Genomic DNA, 24,566 nt, shown 5'->3' with positions numbered 1-24,566 from the left:
AATGGTTGGAGGTGGATGAAACTTACGTTAAATCACTAAAATCTACTTAATTTAAATCTTTTTTAAACTGAAAATGATTTTTGAAGCTACTTTTTAGCGAAAAGCATAAAAATTTCTCTTGAAAGATTTTTTTTAAAAATTAGCATTTATCTTGGGGAAGTAAACTATTCATATCTGTCGTAACATATTTGCCGTGCGAAATATATTTTTCTCACCATCCAGACTGCTGAAAATGCCCTAGATGGTTCAAATTTAATTGCTTGAGCTTTATGACTTTCTAAAACTGATTAGTAAGTAATGCTTTTTTCTCATTTTCCTTTTAGTGGATTTTAGTTTTCATAGCTGCAATTTTTTAAATGAAAATAAAAAAAATGTTACATTGTACTATTACTAGCGAAAATAAGACTTTAGGAATACAGGTAATTACTACAGGTATTTCATCGCACACTACAGGTATTTCATTAATTACAAGCTGGTGTAAGTGCATGGAAGAATGCTTGCTTTAAATCACTAAAATCTCCTTAATTTAAATCTTCTTTTTTAAATTAAAAATGCTTGCTGTGGCTAGTCCTTAGCACCCAGCATAATAATTTCCTTTGAAAGATGTGCATTAAAACATTTTTTTTAAAGTTAGCATTTATCTAGGCGACTTTTATATCTGTCGTAACATATTAGTCGTGAGAAATATATTTTCTCACCACCCAAGCTGCTGAAAATGTCCCAGATGGTTCAAATTTAATTGTTTGAGCTTTGTTACTTTTTAAAACATATTAGCAAATAATGCTTTTTTTTCTTATTTTTCTTTTATTTGATTTCAGTTTTCGCAGCGGTATTTTAAAATTAATTCTTTTTTTTAAAAATTATACTACCACTTGTGAAAATAAGACTTTTACAATAAACAATACAGTTATTTCATCGCAGAAACTGGGGCTTTTCAGGTTGTAAAACCAATAAGAGTTTCAAAGAAAAACATTTTGTGAAAATTTAAAAAACAGACTCTTTTATCTATTGAATTCTTTTGATAAGATGGAGGTTTAAGAGGCAAACTTTTGATTGAGCTTATTAAACACTGTAGGATATAAATAAATTACAAAATCGTATATACATAAATAGTAAGAACTCGTTATAATAAGTACAGAATATTACAAGAAATCCGTTATCACTTTAAATTTCTATGTCACCGACAAAATCCTAGCATTAAAGATACAAAAAATATGTTTATAAATAGTTGAAAATTATTAGCCTTCCCCTATTGAGACCATTTTTTTAGGGTAATGCATTTTTCAACTATTTAAATGAGCACTATTATATGAAAAATGTTAAAATGAAAAACATATTTATTTTTTTCTGGTATAAATATTAAAAATCCATAAAGAACACCGTTACCTCCTTACAATATTAACACCTTATATTAGGGAGACCGGAAAGTAAAGTCGTTTCGGCGCATTAAATATTCGTTAGTCTTAAAAACAAATTCATTTTCTTTTTCGGTTCATTTCGATTCATTTTCTATCAGGCATAGAAAGGTTGTTGCTAATGAGAGTGAATATATTATTGATTGAAAATGAAATCTTGATAACAAATATCAAATGCACCTAAACGACATTACTTTCCCGTCCTAATATTTTATGAAGCAATTCGTGTACGACCACGTAGCAAGTTATCTCTTTCCCATCAGAAGAAAAATTCTACTGTTATTTTTAAAATTATTGCCATGCACTTTAAAAGAATGCACCTTTTTTTTTGTCACATATCTAAAATGCTCCCTCGTTTTCCTAAATTACACTTTTTCCATTAGTATTCACTATTATCAATGATAATAAAAGATATTGCTCTTCATTTTATTTTAATTTTGCAAAAACCTGTTATGATTTAGGAGAAAACATGTTGGTCAACATGTTTCGAAATTTCTGTCTTTTATAAAATAGAGAACTATTTATATGCAGATTTACGTACAATCTGTATACAAAAGCTGTCAACTTTATTTTAAATAAAAATAGTTATCCATAATAAAATAAAAAAATGTTCGTTGAAATGGACTTTGATATTTTTTATTTAAGAAACACAGCTGTTTTTACGACTGATTTATATTTTTGACTCAAATTATAAAGAATGCATTTTGGAAAATCCGCTCCAAATAGTTTTAGAGTTTCCTACTGTAAATTATAATTTTTGCATCTCTAGAACTATTTGTGTAAAGCAAAAAAACATTAATGCAGAAAAAATATGTTTAGAAGTAATTTTTAATAATAATTGAATAATTTTTCGTTTGAAAAAAATCTTTACGTTGCATTTTTTACATAGCATTTCACATTACGAGATGATTCATTCCTTATTTAAATCCTTTAAAAAAAATTATTATTTAAAACTAATTGCAAATCACAAACCCCTTACCTCCTAGGTGCTTTCGTAACAAATTAACCACTACAAATTAAATATTTACTTAGCTTTTATCTAAAATGTAAGAGTCTTGTATTCGCAAATAGAAGTTCGTAATTTCATCAAACTTCCAGAAATAGTGCTCACAAGGAATGCGGCAAACTGTGCTAGCGACGAATTGTACCCCCGACGAAATTTGACGACGACAAATTGCGCCTTGGCAAATTGTCACTGCAACAAACTGACGTCGAACCTCGTTATATACCATGAAAGATTTTTTTTCGAGAAATATAATCGAAATAGATACATTTATGAATTTGAATTATGACTATTAATGAATTTATGTAGTAAGACTTTGGTAACGGTATTTGAAAACCTAATCTTTAAGAAACTCCCAATTATTGTTAATTTAAAATAGGGTTCATAAAACTATCATGTTCTGATGAATTCAGTGGCGTTATTGAGCAATCTGGTAACCGAGAAGATAATGACAAATAACATCATTTACGCGCTAAGTATACGTGAACTAGACATTAGATACTAAATTACTCTTATCTTCAATTAACTCAAAAATTTTCACTTTAAAAAGTGAAGATTATTTAAAAGGTATACGTTACCAAATTGTTAGGAAAGTAAGCAACACACATACAAACAAGTTAAGCAATAACTTCGATTCACTATCTGCAGGTAATCTTTTCTTAAGTTAATGAAGTAAACGGGACATTGCAGTGACAGATTTTTTCTTTTTAAAATATATAGTTACTAATGAAAAATGAAAACAACTCTTCACTTATGCTTAGTGACATGTCACATCTTTATGCAAAGTGATTACTGCGAACATTGTTTGATAGATAAGTAAAAATAACAAAGTAAAATTGTCAAGAATTGATGATATTTAAACGCTCTAAAAGATTGAATATATTTTAATTTCAAAATTTCTCAGGTTCTGTCCTTTGCATTTATAAAATTTTGGATAAAAATAACTTAATTTTTTGATATATTTTTCCAACATTTTTCAAACTATGCAAAGCATTTGACTTTATTAGTTAAAAAATGCTTGTTAAATTAGATAACCTTGCAGAAAAATAAAGCTCACAATGAAAAAATGTTTTCAGAAAAAAAAAACCCAAGCATTTATTATTTCATTCTTTTGATAAGAGTTAGGGGGAACGAATACTTTAATTTATGTTGAATAGTTAGTTCATACGGTAATGCAATCAACATTACTGTAGGAGTTTTGAAATGATTGAAATCTTGTATCGCTTGCAGGCCTCCATTGGCATCGGAGCTATATTGGAAATTAATATGCGCTAGCTTTTCAGAAACTGGTTAAAACTTTGAGTGCAATATCCAAACTTCACAGATGCGAAAGAGATTTATTAAAAACATAGCGAGAAACACACTTTGTACTGAAGAAAAGTTAATACCTAGGAATAATTTTTGGCAGGGGAATTTTAACGCATGCTCCTTGAACCTTAAATGTTTACGCTTTGCAAAATCTCTCTATACAACTTTATTAAGCTTGATACGATAAGTATGACATAAAATCTTGAAATCAAAAAACTTGTTTTTATCAACTTTAAAGCAATGAAATTAAGAATGGTTCTTCTAAACAAGTTCAAATGGTTTCAAGTTCTTCTAAAACATTTAATATCCCATAACAGAAAGATAAAAACACAGTTATAGTTAACATTATGAATGATACAGCAATGACTAATAGCAGAACAACTGATGAACAAGCAACTGATAGCTCTATGAAAATAACGTGTTACTTTTCTTTTAATGAGTTATTTGATTCATATCCTGTCATTTTATTTCCTTTATCTTCTCTATAGTTTAATTTTTGCTGCCTTATTACCTTTAATGCAACTTTTACCTATTCTCTTATGGAAGATACTTATGTTTTCTTATTGTATGCAGTTTTATACATCATTTTATAGAATGAAATTTTGTATGGAAAAGTATAAAATTTTAAACGAAATTGGTAAAGTAGTTTTGGAGAAATCGACTTTTAAAAATACCACATGTTTTTAAAATTTGATTACTCAGGAGCTATTTTTCTCTAATTTTGTATTTTGCCATGCAAAATTACATTTTATAAGAGGTTTAAAAAATTGTACACCTTAAAACTCAAACATTTTTCAACTATTATTAAGTAAAATAATAAAATAACAAATACTTACTGAAAGTTATTTTTTGCATGAAAATTTCTTTGGATAAACAAATTTTATGAATGTGAGCAAAAGTTTTTCAGTCAGCTTAAAAAGTTCTCGTAGCAAAATACGCATTTATAAGAGCATTTTATATAAAAAGCATTTTATAAGAGGTTTAAAAAATTGTACACCTTAAAATTCAAACATTTTTCAACTATTATTAAGTAAAATAATAAAATAACAAATACTTACTGTAAGTTATTTTTTGCATGAAAATTTCTTTGGATAAACAAATTTTATGAATGTGAGCAAAAGTTTTTCAGTTAGCTTAAAAAGTTCTCGTAGCAAAATACGCAAAGAGTAAAATTAACATTAAGGATGCCAAACTTTGTGACCATATTTCCTGGATTACGGCTAACTGCTATATTTTGGGGTTTAGAAATCTGAATCTATCGAATAAAAGGTTGGTTTACTCAGATAAAGGACGCTTTGGGGACTGATTTCGTTGCGGTTTCTTTCGAAATTATTTAAAAGTTATTCAGACCCATAAATTAATTAACATCATAAGCATAATTAACTTTGTAATTTGCATGATAAAATGGTTTTTTGGAAATTACTTAAAAGTTATTTAAGAGAAATAAATTAATTAAATAATAAATATAATTAACATAACATAACATAAACCATAACATAAACCATAAACTACATAAACCATAAACGTTTTTTTTAAAAATCATTTAAAAGTTATTCAAGAGCCATAGATTAATTAAAAAATTTCAATGCTGCATTTAATCTATGAAAGTTTTAATGAATGCCAAAATTACACTTGGTTATATTTTGAATCATTTGCTTGTTAGTTTTTTTAAATGTTCAAAGAAAAAGCAGTAATTTGCTATTCAAAAAAAATTTTAAACTAAGAAAATTTGCAGACATTGTATGAATGCTAGATATTTTTCTAGCTTTCTTCAAAAAATCCACAAAATACAATGAAAATGTAAGATAATATAAATAAGTTTTCTATGTAATTATTCTTAATGCTGGTATGTTTTATTTTATTTTCCAAAGCGCTCTTATGTTTTAAACAAAAAAATTAACTTGTTCTTATTCAATACAGCTTAAAAAAATACTGCTCATTTTCAAATTTAATTAACAAATTTTCTAAGTAAAACACTTGTTTAGACGTTAATTACTTTTACTAGCATTCCTCTTTTCGTTTCTGTTTTATAACATCACGAGTTAAAAAAAATGTTTGCTTTGTTGAAAATGGCTTGCTTTGGCTCTTAGTGCAAATAAATAAGACAGGAGAACAATTTATAAGAGACTAAATTAAAAGAAAAATAATTGCGTTCTTCTTAAAAACATTTTAAATATATAAAAACCGTGATGCATGATTAAGTTAAGTTTATTAACAGAGATTTTTATGTTATATCAGGGTTCCAGGTCTTTTAACAAAGTAAAAATTAAGGACTTTTCTGAGAACAATTAAGGCTTTTCGTAAAATTAAGCACTTTTTCGAAAAATTGAGGACTTTAAAAATAGTGTGATTGTTTATCATCGAATATACATATACCACCAGTGACAGTGCCAATTTTTTACCTTTCTTGAAAAAAATCAATAAATAAAAAGGAAAGATTAAAAGCAGTTTTATTATAATGTAAGTACTGATAGAATTGTATTAATAAACAAGGTTCGCCAAAGTAGGCAAAGCAATCTTTGAAAAGCCGGATTTGTTTTTTTTAAAAATATTTTCAGATTGTTAAGGGTTAACGACATCTATGAAACTAATCCGTATTCCATTTTTATTGATTTCATTGAAATTGAATTGCAAAATAAAGAGCAGAAATTAAGATTTGCAATGTTTTTTATATATTTAAAAAAGAGTTAAGAAAGAAATTTAAGAAAAAAACATTGAAAAAATTATTAAAGCAAGTTTTTATAATTTGATGCTAGACAGGTATTACATATGCAGTTGAGGGCGAATCATGCTAAATATTCAGTTATACCAAAAAATTATTTCTTTTCTATTAATAAAATGTTTCATTTATAAGGATATGTATTAAATGAATTAATACTAAAAAGCTGAATTAAAGTTATGCATGAGAGTAATTCTCGTAACTATGTCATGTTAAATTAAGTCCTATTTCAAATAAAAATAGGCCATATTAATATCTAAGCACTTTCACAACAAATAAATTTTTCCATACTTCTCCAGAAATACTTAAAGAATTATTTTATAACTTCAGAAGTGTTAGTGTGATCATGAGATTTCTTATAGTTATAATTATGTTTAAAGCTTTTAGAGGTTTGATTATACAATAAATTACAAGCGGAAAATAGTGTTTTTAGACTCCCTGCGCCAAAAAAGTTATCAATAAATTGTTACTTGTTACAATTATTTTGGTTATTATAGGCAATAATCGCCCAAAATTTCGTAGGCCAAGCTTAAATATTTATGAAAATATGGACATTATTATAAAAAGCTATTTTTTTGTTATAACTTTGAAAATACTTTATAAAATTAAACAATTTTTTTGAGAAATTTAAAATTAATTACAAAACTTCTTTTTTTAAGATTTGAAAAAAAAAAAATTCGTTGAAAACTGAAATCTAATATAAATAATTCTCTTACGTGGCTCCCAAATTTTGGCTGTATTTCTTTTCCTCCGGTGGCAACGTTTGCTTTGTTTTGTTTACGTTTTGAAAACACCAAAGCATTCTGCCTATTAATGATGTGCTTCTGATCTAATATATGTAATTCTCTTACGTGGCTCCCAAATTTTGGTTGAGGTACTTTGTACAACTAAATAAGATTCTTCTCACAACACTTAAATATTTACTTTATTTTCTTCATTTATGGAGAAAATAGCCGGCAAAGAATTCTGTTAGGTTAAAAAACGTTTCGCTAAAAAAATAACAAATTCTAAAAGAAATAAAAATAAACAACTTGAAAAATAGAAATGCTATTGCCAGCCATAGAATTTTTTGAAAGTTAACTTAGCAACATAAATCAAAATGACATAGAAGCGCAACTAGATGAAAATTATGATACCTGAGCGCTTGGCGTAACAAATCCTTCAATTCCATAAGTGCTGTATCGCCAAATGCCCAAATTAACAAATTCTATAAAAAGTTTTAAATAAACAACCTACTTCTACAACTGCTTCTTGAAGAACTTGGCTCATTGATTAAAAATATTGTTTTAATTTTACAGTACTAACTTTACTTCTACTTTCATTATTGCTATGACCTTCTTTCATTACATTTTACAACTTCATGCTAAATTTGAGGACTTGAAGTTGTTTTGTGGTTGAATACTGACATTTAGAAATGTGTACATAAAAAAATAATATTTAGAGGTTAAGAGTTGCCTCGGAAAAATTTGAATTGTTGGCATTAAATTTAGCAATGGAAACAATCGTTTTTGTGAAAAATTGAATTGTATTGTTGACATCAAAACTAAAAATATTGTGTTTCAACTTAACAATACTACCTTAATTTATACTTTAGAATTGCCTCGGAGAAAGTTGAATTGTTAGCAATGACTTAAACAAAAAGTTTTATTTTAACTGACAAATACTATATTATAATTTTAACTTTTTCTATGACTATACTCATTTTCTTACTCTTTTTCTTTGTTTTTATACATTTTATATTTTTGTGATAAAATAAAAAAACTTATAGTTGTTCTGCTTCTGAACACTGATGAAAACACAAAATGATGGGCTTCATCAACAATCAAAAATATTTACATTTATTTTACAAATTCCATATTATTAGGGTGGCGCCCTTGAGAGAATTAAAAATACAAAATTATCTTCATCAAAGCCGATGTTTTACATCCGGCGTTCAGTGGAAGACTACTATTTCATATTGTTTTACAACACATGGCTTTAGCCCTCTGGTGAGAAAGACTTTAAAACAAAACTTACAGCAGTTACTTTTCTCAACAACTGAAATTTAGAATAGTGTGATTAAAAAAAAAATGTGAACTGTTTGCAATTTCAAATTAATATTGAAATGTACTGGTTTAGAATTTTCTACAGTGAAAAGTTTTCGGAACTTCAGTATTCAAAAAAGTATACAAAAGCTAGACGTTAAGAACGTATCCAATGAGCGAGCAAAGCGAGCATTGGATTGCGAAGCAATCCGAACTGAACTGCGAAAGCAGTTCCGGGGGTTGGTGAGCGCCAGCGAGCAGGGGGCGAAGCCTCCTAGTATATATATAATTAATTAATGCAGTTCTTTTATACTGCGCATGACTGGAAATTTTCATAGCCCTTATAGTTATTATATAAATTTATAATTTCTTCAAGCCTATAATTTTCTCTATTTTTTTGCAAATTTTTAACTGATTAAAAATATATGAATTATCGTAACTTATAGTGTAATAGTGTTGTATATTTTTTTGAAACAATCATTTACAACAATTATATTAAACAATTACTCATGAATTTTAGATTGATGATGTTTAAGATTTTAAAGTAGTACGAGGGTCACTCTGAAATTTTGGAGATACAGCTAGGTTTTTTAAGTTACACTTATAAAATTTTAGGTGTGTTCAAAGTAGTCTCCTCCAGCATCAATGCACTTTTGTAGTCGAATTTTCCACAGATTAAATGCCTCAAGTCATTCATTTCTTGGAATCGATGAAAAAAATGCATTTATAGCCAAATCAATATCTTCTTCTGAATCAGAGTTGGCCATTGATTACAGTAATCGATTACAACTGTAATTGATTACAGATAATTACAGCTATGTAATCAATTACTTGTAATCACGATTACAAGTAATCAATTACTTGTAATCGTGATTACAACTTTCAAAAAATTTTGATTGCAACTGTAATCATGATTACAATTTTGATTACAGTAATCAATTACTTGTAATCATGATTCCAAGTAATTGCGATAACAAGTAATCACAACAAAAACGATTACGAGTAATTATGATTACAAGTAATCAAAATATATGATTACATGCAATCATGATTACATTTAATTTGATTACATGTAATTGTGATTACTTGTAATCAAACTATACGATTACAAGTTATTACGATTGTATACTATAGTCAAATTTTTTATGTAAGTATTCATGTGTTTACATATTTTTATGTACATAGAATGTACGCACATATGAACGTACAATTTGCGATTCCTATACATACAATGAACGCACAAACGTTGTTTGTGCGTACAATATTCATAATTATATTGTAATATACTTAATGCAATGCGCATATGCTAAGTACATATAATTATGCATTTATGATACATGTACGCATGTATGTTAGTTTGTACAAAAAGGCAATGTTTTGTATCTTTGTATACATAGACAATGTATGTATGAACGTATATGAAAATAATGTTTATGCGTTTGCATGCTTTTATGTACTTAAGTACATATATTGTGTAAATTTACGATAATAGCACGTATATACAATGTACGTATGTATATAAAATTGTACGTATTTACGTACAATATGTAAGAAAGTTATTTAAAGGTGCAATATATGCACATAGTTGCGTAAATAAAATGCGTACATGTATACATGCATATTTATACGTACATCGATATATGTGCACGCAAAGTATGTACTTACGTATGTACTTGTATAACTACATACTTTGTTAATACTTATGCGCATGTAATGCATGGATGTACAAAAAAATAGTTATATGCACAATGTACGCATGTACATACAACGTATACATGTACATAATTACAAGTAATGTACAAATACATGCCTACATTTAAATATATGTAATTACAATATACACATACATTGTGCATACATTAAAAAAATTTATATGAGTAAAGTTATTATAATTTGTTTTAAAATTTATTCTAAGGCATATGAAATTCGACCTCATATTTTTTAGAAAGCAAACGATAATTTTACTTTGAATTTCTAAATATTAATTCCACACATAAAATTTACCGTTTTTCTTTCCATTTAAAAAATTTCTATGAATCATGCATTATGTTATAAAAAAATAAATCTGTATTGTCAAACATTTCATGAAAATACCTGAAAATATGATATAGAAAATATGAAAATATGATATAAAAATATGATATAATTTCAAAATGATATAGAACAATTAAAGCTGAAAACTAATTTTAAATATCGTTTGATTTTGTCATTTAACTTGCTTGAGTCATTAAAAGTTAACTTACATGCATTTTATTTATTGCATTGTACACTTACTTAGACATAAATGTAATGTACATATGTATACGTGTAATGTATGTATGCATGTACAATGTATGTACATGCATTCATGTATTGTACGTGCATATATAGTACATATGGATATGCATACATGGAACATACGTGTATTGTACATGTGTGGATACATTCATTGGACATATATACATTGCACCATATGCATAGATAGGGATAGCATGCATGTACACATGTAAATTTGTACGAAAGAATTATGCCCAATATATTTGTGCACATATGTACTGTATATGTACACACATATGTACATTATATGAACATTATATGTTCATTTCATCATATGTATATTATATGAATATACATCTGTACGCTATATGTATATACATATGTACAATATATGCATCTCAAATGTGTGTATGTACGTACGTTATGCATGTCGAATGTATGTATAAATATATGTAAAATATAAACACGCCCAATGTACGTACAATCGTACACAAATGTTTATGCATATTTGGATACATGCATTGAGCATGAACATATTAAGTATATGTACATAAATACTCTGGACATGCATATCATGTACATGTATACATACATATATTGTACATCCTACAGATATACCTATATTGTACATGCATACATATATTATACTGTTCATAAATAAATTGCACATGCATGCATGGGACATACATTGTACAGACAATGTATGTATGTTCGTACAAACACAAGTACTTGTATATACATGCGTACATGAACATAGATATACATTTTACATACACAAATATTTGCATAAAATGCATATATTCATTGTGTATAAATGTACATGTCTACATTGTTTGCATATACATACGCAATTATTATCTATATACATACGTACATATATTTTATACCTACAATATAAGTGTATGTACATGTGTGTGAAACTAAAATGTCTGAACATATGCACTAGATAAAGTCATATGTACATACATTTTAGTTACATTCATTTGTACGTATACAAATACGTACAAAATGCAGTACAAGTTAATACGAGCAAAATGTATCATTATAAAATACATTCTACTATCTACTGTAAAATATAATCATTTATAAGAATACAATAGTCTTGTAATCGTGTATTTAGATTACATGTAATCATAATTACATGTAATCATAATTACATGTAATCAAATTACATGTAATCAAATTACATGTAATCATATATTTTGATTACTTGTAATCATAATTACTCGTAATCGTTTTTGTTGTGATTACTTGTAATCGCAATTACTTGGAATCATGATTACAAGTAATTGATTTCTGTAATCAAAATTGTAATCATGATTACAGCTGTAATCAAAATTTTTTGAAAGTTGTAATCATGATTACAAGTAATTGATTACTGTAATCGACTATGTAATCATGATTACAGCTGTAATCAAACTTTGTAATCACGATTGCAAGTAATTGATTACTGTAATCAATATTGTAATCACGATTACAGCTGTAATCAAAATTTTTGAAAATTGTAATCATGATTACAAGTAATTGATTACTGTAATCAAAAAATGTAATCGATTACATTTTTGGCCAACTCTGTTCTGAATGAAAACGACGTCCACGTAAATTCTTTTTTAGATTAAAGAATAACCAGAAGTCACACATGGCTAGATCAGGTGAATACGGCGGATGCTCTATCACTTTAATTTGTTTTTGTTTAAGAAACTCAACTGTCGATCAATGCTGTATGTGACGATGCATTTTCATGGAAGCATTAGTCTCCTAACATTAACTTCTTGTCGAATTTCTGTAAGACATTTAGTGGTATACCAGTTTGCCGTTACGGTCTTCTGTCCTTCCAACTTGATAGCTTTGACCAATCCCGTACTTCTGAAGAAAGCGGCATACATCACTTTCTTTTGTCTTTTCACCATTGTCCGCATGGGATCATCTTTAAAGACCCATACTTCGCTTTCTTGACTCATTGGAACGTCAAAAAACGGTATATACGTTTCCTTACCCGTTACAATTTCAGAAATGATGAGGTGGTCACCATCAGTTAGAATATTTAAGAGCTTCTTTACTGATTCTGACACGCTCCTCTTTTTGGTGCTCAGTTAGATTATGGGGAACCCAACGGCAAACTACTTTTTTCGTATGTAATTCGTCATGAATAATTTTGTGTATGGCTGTGGATCTAATGTTAGGTTCCTTCTGCATAATTTGATAGGTACAGCGATTATCATCCTTTAACATTTTTCGTATGACAGACACATTATCCGGGATTACTGCTGACGGCGGCCTTCCTGTGTATTCTATATCAAGAAGAAAATTGCGACCTCTGTTAAATTCTTTAAACCACCTGAATACAGTAGCACGAGCTGGAGATTCATCACCAAATGCTAATTGCAACCATTAAACGCATTCTTCTTGATTTAATCCTGCTTTAAAATCGTAGAAAATCATAGCGCGAAAGTGTTCGCGTGTCAACTCCATTTTCTCATCTGTTTAAAATTTATTCTACGCTAAACAAGTTGAAGTAAGTCAGTAAAAAATCGTCTGCTGAGTTAAAATACTTTGTATTTTCAAGTTAAACCGTTATTTTTATTCTGTAAATTCACGTCTGCGCGTATCTCAAAAATTTCAGAGTAACCCTCGTATATAACGAGTGTATGAATAGTGCATAGCGCATAAATTATATGAAACACCTTATTAATTGATATTGTTATAGCTTTTTAACGAATTTTTTTAAAATAAATAAGTAGAATGTTCAAGAATGGCCATCCTTGATATATATATATATATATATATATATATATATATATATATATATATATATATATATATTTATTTAGAATCCTTTTTCAAAATTAATGACAATCAGTATATATGGAAATCAATCAATCAACAAAACAGAGACTCGATTGAAATCTAACGGATCAATTTAAAAAAAAGATGGGATTGAAAACATCTGTTTAATTTCCGGAGTAAGCAGAGAAGAGTTGAAATATATCCAAGTTTCATAAGGCAATAAAACTGGTTTCATGTTGTGAGTTCAGCATTCGTCAATCATTATTCTATAGAGCCACGATAGCTCAGGGGATAAAGAGTTCGCCTTACAATGAGGCGAATCGGGTTCGAATTCCAGTCGATACGAATTCCGCATCCGACTGAAATGCTGGAGTGAAATATCCTCAGTGGTAGACGGATCATGAGTTAGAGTCCCTTTGCCGCCAGGCAAAACCATGGGAGGTTCTCGTGGTCTTCCTCTCCATGTAACGCAATTATGCGGATTAGTTCCATCAAAAAGTCCTCCACGAGGGCAAATTTCTCCCGATACTTGCTGAAACTAACTATTTAATTAGTAAGTTCTTTCAAATTTTATTTGAAAATAGTTTTGCACTATAGGTTTTTTATGGTTGTCATTTTTATGTAAAAGTTTTTTAAGCAAAATTTAAATATAATACTAAAAATATGGAGTACTAATCATTAGCTATGTTTTTTTTTTAGTGTCATTGATTGAAAATTCCCAAAATGTATCTTCGAATGTCAGTGAAAACTTGAGTCAATTCTCAAAATAATGTTAAAGTAGTAATCAACATAAATAAAGCACAGAAATGGATATACTATAGTTTCTGTACTCTAGGCAAAAACCTTTTTTCAATGTATAAACGTGAAGGGCTTAGATGCTGAAGAAAGTGGCATGTTTGCTGTAGAAGGTTCTTGTTTAGAGAACCAAAACTACAGTACTCTCTTAAAATGAAAGAGTGATTTCCCGTACTCAAGAAAGAGTTAAATTCTTTTAACTCAACTTGAGTGAAATACACTCTTATTTGAGCGAAATTCTTGCTTTGTGTTTACTCAAACTTGAGTGGTATTTATTTAAGCAATATTTGAGTGCTTTTAGCTCAAACTTGAGTGATTTATTTATTATTTAATTGTGTGCGAGCTGTAAGCTGGAATTTCTATCGTTTTATTTTAAAAAGCAAACGATAATAAATCTAAATAAAATTGTCATGTTCTGTGATCTAAATAGATTATGTCTTCGATTTTATTTTACGTTTAATTTTTGTCTGGAGAATATGTGATTTAATATTTTGAATTAAGAAGAATTAAAACAACTTTTAGTTCACATTGGTATTTCGGAAGAAGACGCTGTTTTACTTTTTGGTAAGTAAATATACCTTGTTGTTTTGATTTTTAAAATAGTTTTATTTAGAATGTGTTATATACACATTCCATTTATATTAGCTGTTTTTCAGCGTTTTTAAATAAAATACTATTCATTTAAATTATTTGTTAAAAAAATTTATTAAAATTGAAAGTGTTAAATGTGGATGGTTATGGAATATTAGAAAAAATCTGATTCCATGCTAGAATCTTTGTCAAAGCATGTGAGAATATATTATATCTGATAAGAGTGTTAGAATTTTTTCAGATATCATATTAAAGTTTTAGCATTTTATTTTAATATAGTAAATTTATATCCATGTCATTCTATACTTCTTTTATTAAAGATATTTACGAAATTACAGTTCATACAGTCTAGAATTGCTGTTATTTAAAACGCTTTCTATTAATAAAGTTGACCGTCTTTAATTTATGAAAGTTCACATTTGCAAGATCCATTCATTCAAATCTGTATCTTCAGATGTTCGATGCATTTTATTATAAATATATCATTAAAAAAAAGTGGAAAATATTATATTTAAAAAAAATTAAGCAGTATTTGGAATTTTTCTGTTTTTATCCTGTATTTAGCTTTTATTTAATTGAAATTCAGAATTAATACTATTTCGTATTTCATAAAGTATTTATCACATTATACAAACTATTTTTCCTTTGTTGCTAGCATAAAATTTCTCACCACTTTTCTTCAAGTTCAATTTTCGAGGCAAAATTGAAAATGCAGAATTAATATTTAATTAAAAGTACAATGCTAATTAAAGTATTTTAAAATGCAAATAAATTATAATTTTATAATAGTTATAGATTAATAGTAAAAAAAAAGGGGAGCAGAATTAAAAATAATACATAATGATAGTATGATTAAAATATATTCGCTTAAATGATGCTAATTATGAATAAAATTTTTTTGAAATTCACACAAATTCAAGCTAAAGGGACCCAATCAAGTGATACATAAAATCACTCAAGTAATACTGAAAATCGCTCAAACACGAGTTAAAATCACTCAAGTTTGAGTGAAAACGATCCACTCAAGTGATACTGAAAATCACTCAAACACGAGTTAAAATAACTCAAATTTGAGTGAAAGTTTGTTCACTCAAACTTGAGCTATTTCCATATAACTCTTTCACTTCAGTGATTTTAACTCAAGAAGAGAAGCTCGCTTCTTTCTAGATGAAAGAGTTAAATAGCACTCAAGTTGAGTTCATTTTAAGTGAGCATGTTCATTTCTGCACTTTATCTGTGCTTTACTAGAGTTGTTGAACTAAGTATACCTTATCTATGTTGAAATAATAAGTATACCTTATCCTTTTTCTTTTGGACTCAAAGTATAGTTCTTAAAAGTCCCAATTATTATAAAGTGACGCTAAATACATTAAATAAACTTTATACTGTTTGGCATCAAGTATAAATGAACTGAAATTCCTATATCAAATTCATGGTTAAATTTTTGACAGTTTTACGAAAGTGCTGTAGGGAATAATATATATATATATATATATATATATATATATATATATATATATATATATATATATATATATATATATTTGTTTAAAGTAATTTTAATTCAGCTTTCTTTTATCAGTGTTTGTAAATATAAGTTTCTTTTTCCAAATTTAAAAAAAAATTGTAACAAAACAACTAAATACCATAAATTTTATAATTTTCAGGTCGAAATGTAAGGACACATGCTGATAAATTTCGTTGGTGGATAAGGGGCAGAAAGTAAGTATCTTATTTATTCTAATTGCTTAAAATGTTAAATGGTTTTAGTTTTACACATTGTTTGCTACAATGCAATATAATTTTAGCCCTACTAATAGTTGATCATAATGTGCCAATAATTTGTATGTATGTCAATACAATACCCACAGTATAAAATAATTTATAGAGATCCAACATATTCATTATTTTATGTTCTTCAAAAAGATGTCTCTTATGCACTAGGAAATAACAAATACAATAAATATAGTGATTTAATTAGAATGATTTTATGATGAATTAATACTAATGATTAAAATTAATAATTAAAATTATTAATTAATTTCAATTGTAATCAAAGATAATGAATAGAAAATTAAAATAAGTTAATAATATTGATTAAAAAAAGTTTTAGCTATACATTTTAAATAAACAAGCTTTCAAGATAGATTTTGATGAAAAAAACGTTTTTTAAATTTTTTAATTTTAATTTCGTACATTTCATTTTTGACAAAAGAAGAAGAAATTATGCACTAAGCTTTTTATGCTATAGATTAATGTAGCTTAAAGAGTATAAGAAACTTTTTTTATAGCATTTAATGCACTTAACTCGGAAAATCTACTGATACCCCGTATAAAGAAAACTACTTAAATTAGGAATAAGTCTCTTAGAAGCGCTATATAAACTTTTTTATTTCAATAATTAACTAAAAATCTTGTCTTAAATTCACATAGGAAATACCATTGAAATGGTTCGTTCGAAAAAATGTTTGGAACGAGTTTGGAAGGAGGCGGGGTTTGACGTCATGAAATACGTCATCACTGTCCCTGTCTATAGCTTGAGGTCCTTTTCAACGTCGTCTATCCATCTTGTAGGTGGTCGTCCCCTACGTCTCGTCCCTTCAATTGTGGAAAAAGTCACTTTTTTGGCAGGGACGGCATCAGAATTTCTGAAGAGGTGGCCCAGCCACCTAATGCGTGATGTTTTAATAGTTCCAACAATGTCAGTCCCACCGAATTTGTCATATTTTTTGTAAATTTCGTGGTTGTAAAGAATTCTCCTTACGTTATTCTCTTGAAGAGATCCAAAGATTTTCCTCAAAATTTTTCTTTCAAAAATTAGCAGTTTTTCCTCCTCTGTTTTGTTTAGGCTCCAGCACTCACTTCCATACGTAACTATAGGCCTGATTAAAGTTTTGTAGATGTTTAACTTTGTCTTCACACTGATATATATATATATATATATATATATATATATATATATATATATATATATATATATATATATATATATATATATATATATATATATATATATACAGTAGGGAACAGATTATCCGGAACGATCGGGACCATCGCTATTCCGGATAACTGATTTTTCCGGTTTTCTGAATCGCTACAAAAAGCCACTTTTTTTATTGTTAAACCCAACTAAAAAAAAAAAAATATTAGGAAATAATCTTAAAAAGAAGAAAAAACGATGAAGTAATACAGTAATGATTATTTCCAAAATGATGGTATGGTAAACATCTTTCAAAGAAGAAAGAAAAATCCTAAAATCTTATGAGGAAAAAAACTTTTTTTTAAAAAAATTGCGGGAAAATTTACCGAATTTCGTTCCGGTTTTTTGTCTTCCGGTTTTCTGATTTCCGGATAACGGGTTCTGTACTGTATATATATAATTGAGGGAAAGGCAAAAAACTATTACACAAATGGACGGCAGAAAATATAGAAGCTGCTCTTTAGATGTCATTTGACAGATACAAGATGTGTAGCAAAAAGTTAATTTTAATGCTATTTTAAAATCTTTTAAAAAGTGTGGAATTTCAAATTTTTAGAAAAGGGGAGAAAATGATTTTTTGTTGGACTCAGCAGATGGCATGAAGTAGAATCTATTCCACAGTGAGATCTCTATGACAACACTGCTAATGTTATCTGACACAAATAATGTTTTTGAATCTTTGAATTTTTAACTTTTTGTAATGTTTTAAAATTTTTCATTGCGTTATCATTTTGAAATACTCCTAAATGCACTATATCTCAACTTTTCTTTTTTTTAATTTTTTGCTGAACTTAATTAAAATTTTTGTTCCTAAAAGCACCTTTATATCTAAAGAAAATACTATGTGAGAAAATTCAAAATTAATTGTATTGAAAATAGTTTTGTTAAACTATTTTCAATACTTTGGTGAACTGATATAGAGTTATTCATAACTATCTCATTGCTTATAATGCTTTGATATTTCACGATAAACAAATGTCCAACTTTATTACCAGTATGTAAGTCGACTCGTATTTTCGTAAAATTTTGGGGGCTTGAAAAATTCGCTTATAGACTCAGAAAGCTGGTGTTTATACATATGAAATATCAAGGGATATTTTTTATGGAAGAGAAAAGTAATTTTCATGAACAACACACAACTTCCGTTCTTCCAATTTTTATTTATCATCTTAAAGCAAATACCTGAAGGAAATGTTTCCTCTAAGAGGGTGCTGAGGTTTAGATATTAGAGCCACAGTTATTCAAGCCATTGCAATCAGGAAAAAGACCAAGTATTTCTGCATGTTTTTGACTTGAATGCAGGGATTTTGAAAGGGAATTGGTTGTAAGATTTTTAATTTATGTACCGTATATTCCGGCTTATAACGCGCCCCGGCATATAACGCGCACCCGTAATTTCTAATAACTTTTTTTAAATTTTATGATATACTCTTCGTATAACGCGCACGAAAATTTGGACTGTACATGTGCAATATCTCGTCTAGTATCAATAGAAAACCAGAAAGCCTTTTAGTGTGGGACATGCTTAGGTCCCACCTTACAGATAATACAAAAAAATTATTGAAAGAATGCAACACCCATATGGCAGTTATTCCGGGCGGATTGACACCATTATTTCAGCCATTGGACGTCTGCTTAAACAAACCATTTAAAGCCAATTTTAGAAAACAGTGGAACACTTGGATGTTGGAGGGCAAGAAAACCTTTACGAAAGGAGGACATATGCGTCATGCAAGTTTGGAAGCAGTGTGCGAATGGATATTAAAAGCATGGGATGAAATTAAGCCTGAGATGGTTAGAAAATTATTCAAAAAATGCAGCATTTCAAATAATCTGGACGGATCAGAAGATGACTGTTTATTCATGGATGAAGGTAACACAGATGATGAAGACGAAACAGATTGTGATGACGTGCCTGAAGAAATAACGGAAGACGAATATAATGAACTATTTATGTAATAACGAAAATCAATAAAGTATATAGGTAAAGGTATGTTATTTCCTTAAAATAAAATTATTTTTCTATATTTAAATTTTTTTAATCTATAATTTTTTATATTCGGCGTATACCTTGCACCCATTACATTCCAATGTTATTTTTTGTATTAAAAGTGCGCGTTATACGCCGGAATATACGGTAACTGAACCTCATTCAAAAATAAATATTTAAAGAAATTTTTTTAAAAAAAACTTTAATTTGAATTTCGAGGTTTTAGACAGTTTTGGAACAATCAGAAATAAATGTTGCCCAACTGCCAAAAAATACGCTAAAAATGAAGAATACCACGAAATTTTGGCTGTTTCGCAATAAAACATGGATTACAGATGAGGGTCGATCGACAAGAAAAAGGGCTAGATTAGCGCTTGAGACTGCTGAAAGTGATAAAAAAGCATGTTATGGATCTGGTATTGATGCATTATAGTTCGTTAAAAAAATTTATATATTCATATGAATTTGTTCACGAATCCTTTAAAGCAACTTATTCGAAACTACGCTTCTCTTATTTGTTCTAACTCTAGCTAGAACAATTTTCTACCGATTATTTTTTTCAAAATATGAAAAAAAATTTCATAATAAATAGTTTTCTTTGCGAGTAGTGATTTTTTAATTGATTCGACTGTTTTTGAGTAGTTCATGTAAGTTTAACTTATTTTATGTAATTTTAACTTATATATTTTGTAACTTATTTTTTCATTTTATGTAACTTATTAATTATGTAACTTATAATTTACAAAACACTGCAATGTTTTGAAATTTTTTTTTTGTTGAAAATCCTACGTGCAATGAATGTTACACTCATGTAGTTCAAAAAAATTCAAATTTAGATGATTTTTTTTTCAAGTTCGGAGTACAGTAAGTTATGGATAATTTAAAAAAATTGTTATAGAATTATATATGCGCTAATTTTTTTAAATTTTTGTATTTGTAACTTAATAAAATGAAGATTAAAATCCATACAATAAGATACAAAAGAAAAATGTATTCAGTTAAGTTTTCACAATTGTTGCAAATTACATTAAAAACATATATATTTAAAAGGATATCCTTTCTTAAAGTCACCTGTGTTGTTTCCCCTTAACATAACACTCTCTGATAATTAAATTTTCATTAATGATTTGCCTCAGAACAACGTAGCTCTCAGAATAGTTTTGTCAAGAAATTTAGATTCGTGGCGTCATACTGATGAAATATTTCAATAATATGAATATCTTCAATAATATTTCAATAATATGAAATATATCTTGACCAGAAAATATGCCAATCACTCTTTTATAGCCTTTAAAATTTGGAATAATTACTAGGTATATATGCCTAATACATTTTAATTAATCACTTTAAAAACTTAGATGATCAAATCTAACGTAAAATTTCATATGTAAACATCTATATAATTAAAAGCTAAGGTATAGTGTGGCTTTCAGAAGAACTTCTGACTCGCGTGGCGGGTACTATGGTTACGAGGAAAAGGCACTTCGAATAGGGGCGTGGGGTGAATAGTTTTGTCTTAATCTTGGCATAAGTCGTCGTGAGTAAACCAGTCGGCACATTCTTTCCACCATTAGAAATGTGTTCTCGCTTGTTACCGTAATATCCCATACTTTCATAGTTCTCCTCAAAGCCGCACTATAGGTATGTAGGTATTTTATTTATGCCGCAATAGAGCTGCACAATTGTCTATTGGCGACGGTCTGGGAAACATTTCTAAGGATAATACAAAGATGTACCATCACAATTTTGTGAGGCCACCTTCTAACTTTAGACATAGAACAGAAGGGGGTGGAAATTTTCTTCAAATCCTTGTACCCATGATTCTACTCAGCGACCGATCACAGGACTTTCGATTCTACATATTTTACGAGCACGTATATCGCATGCACTTGGTGGTTCTTGGCAGAGTCGAGGATCGTACCTTGATCCTCCGGTCCGGAGTCCGATTCTCTAACCACTCAACACTTGATTATTATTATAATTAGTAGTAATAATAATACTAATAAATTTTTACTTGTCTTTCATGGCCTGCAATTGAAATCAATAAGGTAGGTTGGTAGGTAGTTTATTTACATCGCCCTAGAGCAGCACAATGGGCTATTGGCGACGGTCTGGGAAACATTCCTGCGAATGATCCGAAGACCAGCAATCGCAATTTTGATCCTCTGCAGACGGGATGGCTCTCCTGCTTTGGTAGCTAGACGACCTGCTCACAAAGTCGATCTCTTTACTGTAGAACGGTTTAACGAGGGCCTATACCACGTACCCTCCATCCATACGCAGGCTTTCCAAAGTGGTCACCCAACCGCTTACTGACTGCAGCCAGTGATGCTTGACTTCGGTATTATACTGGGAACCGTGTCTTTACGATCAGTCCTCTGTGGGACAATGAGAGTTAATTATATAATACGTTACTGTTACAGGAAATAATTTTCTTAAATTGTATAGATGAATCAAAATAATCGAGAAAGTTGAAACAAATCTCATATTGAATGTGGATTTTAGCAAATAACCAAAATGTTTGTTTCTTGACTAATGTAAGCCTTTTTACCAAAATAAATAAATGTAACGAATTTTTTTAATAAAAATATGTAGTAGTAAGTGTATTAGTAAGAAAACAGTCCCTCATTGGTTTTAGAGAAATTCAAATCAAACATTTATTGAGTAAGAAATAAATTACTCTCAATAAATCTGCTGGTTGATTTAAAAATATTTTATTAAGCATTTAAAATGCAAAATATCAATTATATAATTGCGTTCCCTTTACATTCATTTGATGAAGTAATATCTGTTGGTATTTGTGTGAAATGTTGTCCATCCCATCATAATTGATAATAAATTATACTAATAAATATGTAAGTTTAGTTTTGGCAATGAATACTTCCTTTAATTATATCAGAGGCTTTCTCGGCAATCATAATAGTTGGAATGTTAGTATTTCCAGAAGGTACAATCGGCATAACTGATGCATCTACAACTCTTAAGCCCTTTATTCCCTTTACCCTAAAATAAATAGATAAATAAAAAACAAATTAAGGCAAAATAATATTAAAGATAAAAGTAAATGTAGCAAATTCAAGTAACCCAAGTTTCATTTACTTCAATAATCAATTTTACACATTAAAAGTCTTTACAATTAGAAAAGTGCTTACTGTATGTAATGTAAGCAGTTCCATTAGTTATTATCATAAAACGACTCGAAGATTAAAGGTTAAACTACTATTAAATTAAATGTAAAAACAGTAAATGCAATGAATAGAATAATTAAAGCTTGATTGAACTGAAGGACGGATTAAAAATAGTGTGAAAAGGTACAGTGACTTTGTTCCTTCCATACATGTTTTTTTCGGAGTAAATCGGCATCTAGCAATAGTTAGAATTAATGAAAACAGTTCTGAAACTTTTGCCAATCTCAGGATTCTGAGAAGATTGTCAGTTTAACAATTACTGGTCGGTGTTGATCTACAAGAATTGTGTGCGTTTTTTGCTGGCTGACCTGAAGTTTGTCAGCTCTTACTTGCAGAGCCGGATTTCTCTGGTTCAGATCCCGGCAAAATTACGATCTGTGGATGAATGTGTGAATGGGTCCGCCCTATAAATGTGTGTCAGAAGTCGAATTCTCAGCCATAGATGGCGCCACTGAAAAAACAAGAAAAAGTGCAACCCCTTTGCCTTAATGGCATACGGCAGTGTTTCCCAAATTTATGACTTTTGTGTACCCTTTCTAAATTTTTCGTAGCGCTGTGTACCACAAATATAAAATTAATGTATTTTTTACTATAAAAATTTCCACAAAAGTTAAAAATCACAACTGGCTGTTGATACCACTAATTATGAACTGTTAACTCTGCAAAAAATAGCGAATAGAAAAATACGTAATCGTAAATTTTCACGGCTAGCTTTGTTTTTAAATAAAATTTTTTTGAATTTTTCGTTTTTCGCATAAGAGCGAGTACCCCCGCTAAACTGTTCCCTTACCCCTGGGGGTACGCGTACCACACTTTGGGAAGCACTAGCATGCGGCAACAACAACATTAAAACCTTGTCTTTAAATTTGCTTATCAATCGTATTGTCATAAGTTACGTATGAAAGTTTTACACGGTTTTATTATAGAATATTCCAGCTGCCGATGCTATCTCATCTTCGTCTTCCTTACATTTAGGGGAGAGTCGGGTAGCCCCGCTCACTTAAGGAGTATTGCTTATATTTCTGTATAATAATGAGTAATAATCAACATTTTTGTATGTTTCGATTGTTTTATCATCTAATTAAATAATGCAAAAAGAATAAACCAAAAAAAGAATAGTTAAACTTAAAAAATAGAATTTTAAAAAAACATGTTTTTCAGCTCTTTTCAAAATGTGTCGGGTAGCCCCGCCCAGTTACAAAAATTGTGTTTTTTGGCTATTTTTTCAGGTGTAAAGGAGAATGACCAATGTATTGACAATAGATAAACCTCATTTATCATTTTTATCACAAAATTATTTTATTTATTACATATTTATATATTTTTAGTGAATTCTATCATTTAATAACAACAAATGTCATACTTTTTATCATTATTAATGTATATTAATATATTATAATATTAATACATATTTATATTAAATATTTAACGAAAATAATTTAATTTAAGTAACAATAATTAATAACAATAGTTTTTTTTCAATATAAACTTATTTGGTTGAACTCTTCTT

The 24,566-nt window shown here is 28.7% G+C and overlaps 2 protein-coding genes across 2 annotated transcripts in view; both read right to left on the bottom strand.

The window, feature by feature from the left end:
- LOC107443921 (glucose dehydrogenase [FAD, quinone]) overlaps nucleotides 1-24,566 on the bottom strand; it is an 81,374-nt gene that overhangs the window by 25,060 nt on the left and 31,748 nt on the right. The window lies entirely within an intron of this gene.
- LOC107438227 (glucose dehydrogenase [FAD, quinone]) overlaps nucleotides 22,569-24,566 on the bottom strand; it is a 33,756-nt gene continuing 31,758 nt past the window's right edge. The window contains exon 12 of the mRNA XM_071179734.2: nucleotides 22,569-22,871. Within this exon, the coding sequence (XP_071035835.2) occupies nucleotides 22,730-22,871 (142 nt within the window). The 3' untranslated portion in view covers nucleotides 22,569-22,729. The remainder of the gene's footprint in view (nucleotides 22,872-24,566) is intronic.

This window comes from Parasteatoda tepidariorum, chromosome 1 (assembly GCF_982258835.1).
Source record: "Parasteatoda tepidariorum strain Cologne lab strain chromosome 1, Ptep-v5.0, whole genome shotgun sequence".
Classification (NCBI taxonomy): Eukaryota; Metazoa; Arthropoda; class Arachnida; order Araneae; family Theridiidae; genus Parasteatoda; species Parasteatoda tepidariorum.
This window is presented reverse-complemented; position numbering and strand designations above follow the sequence as displayed.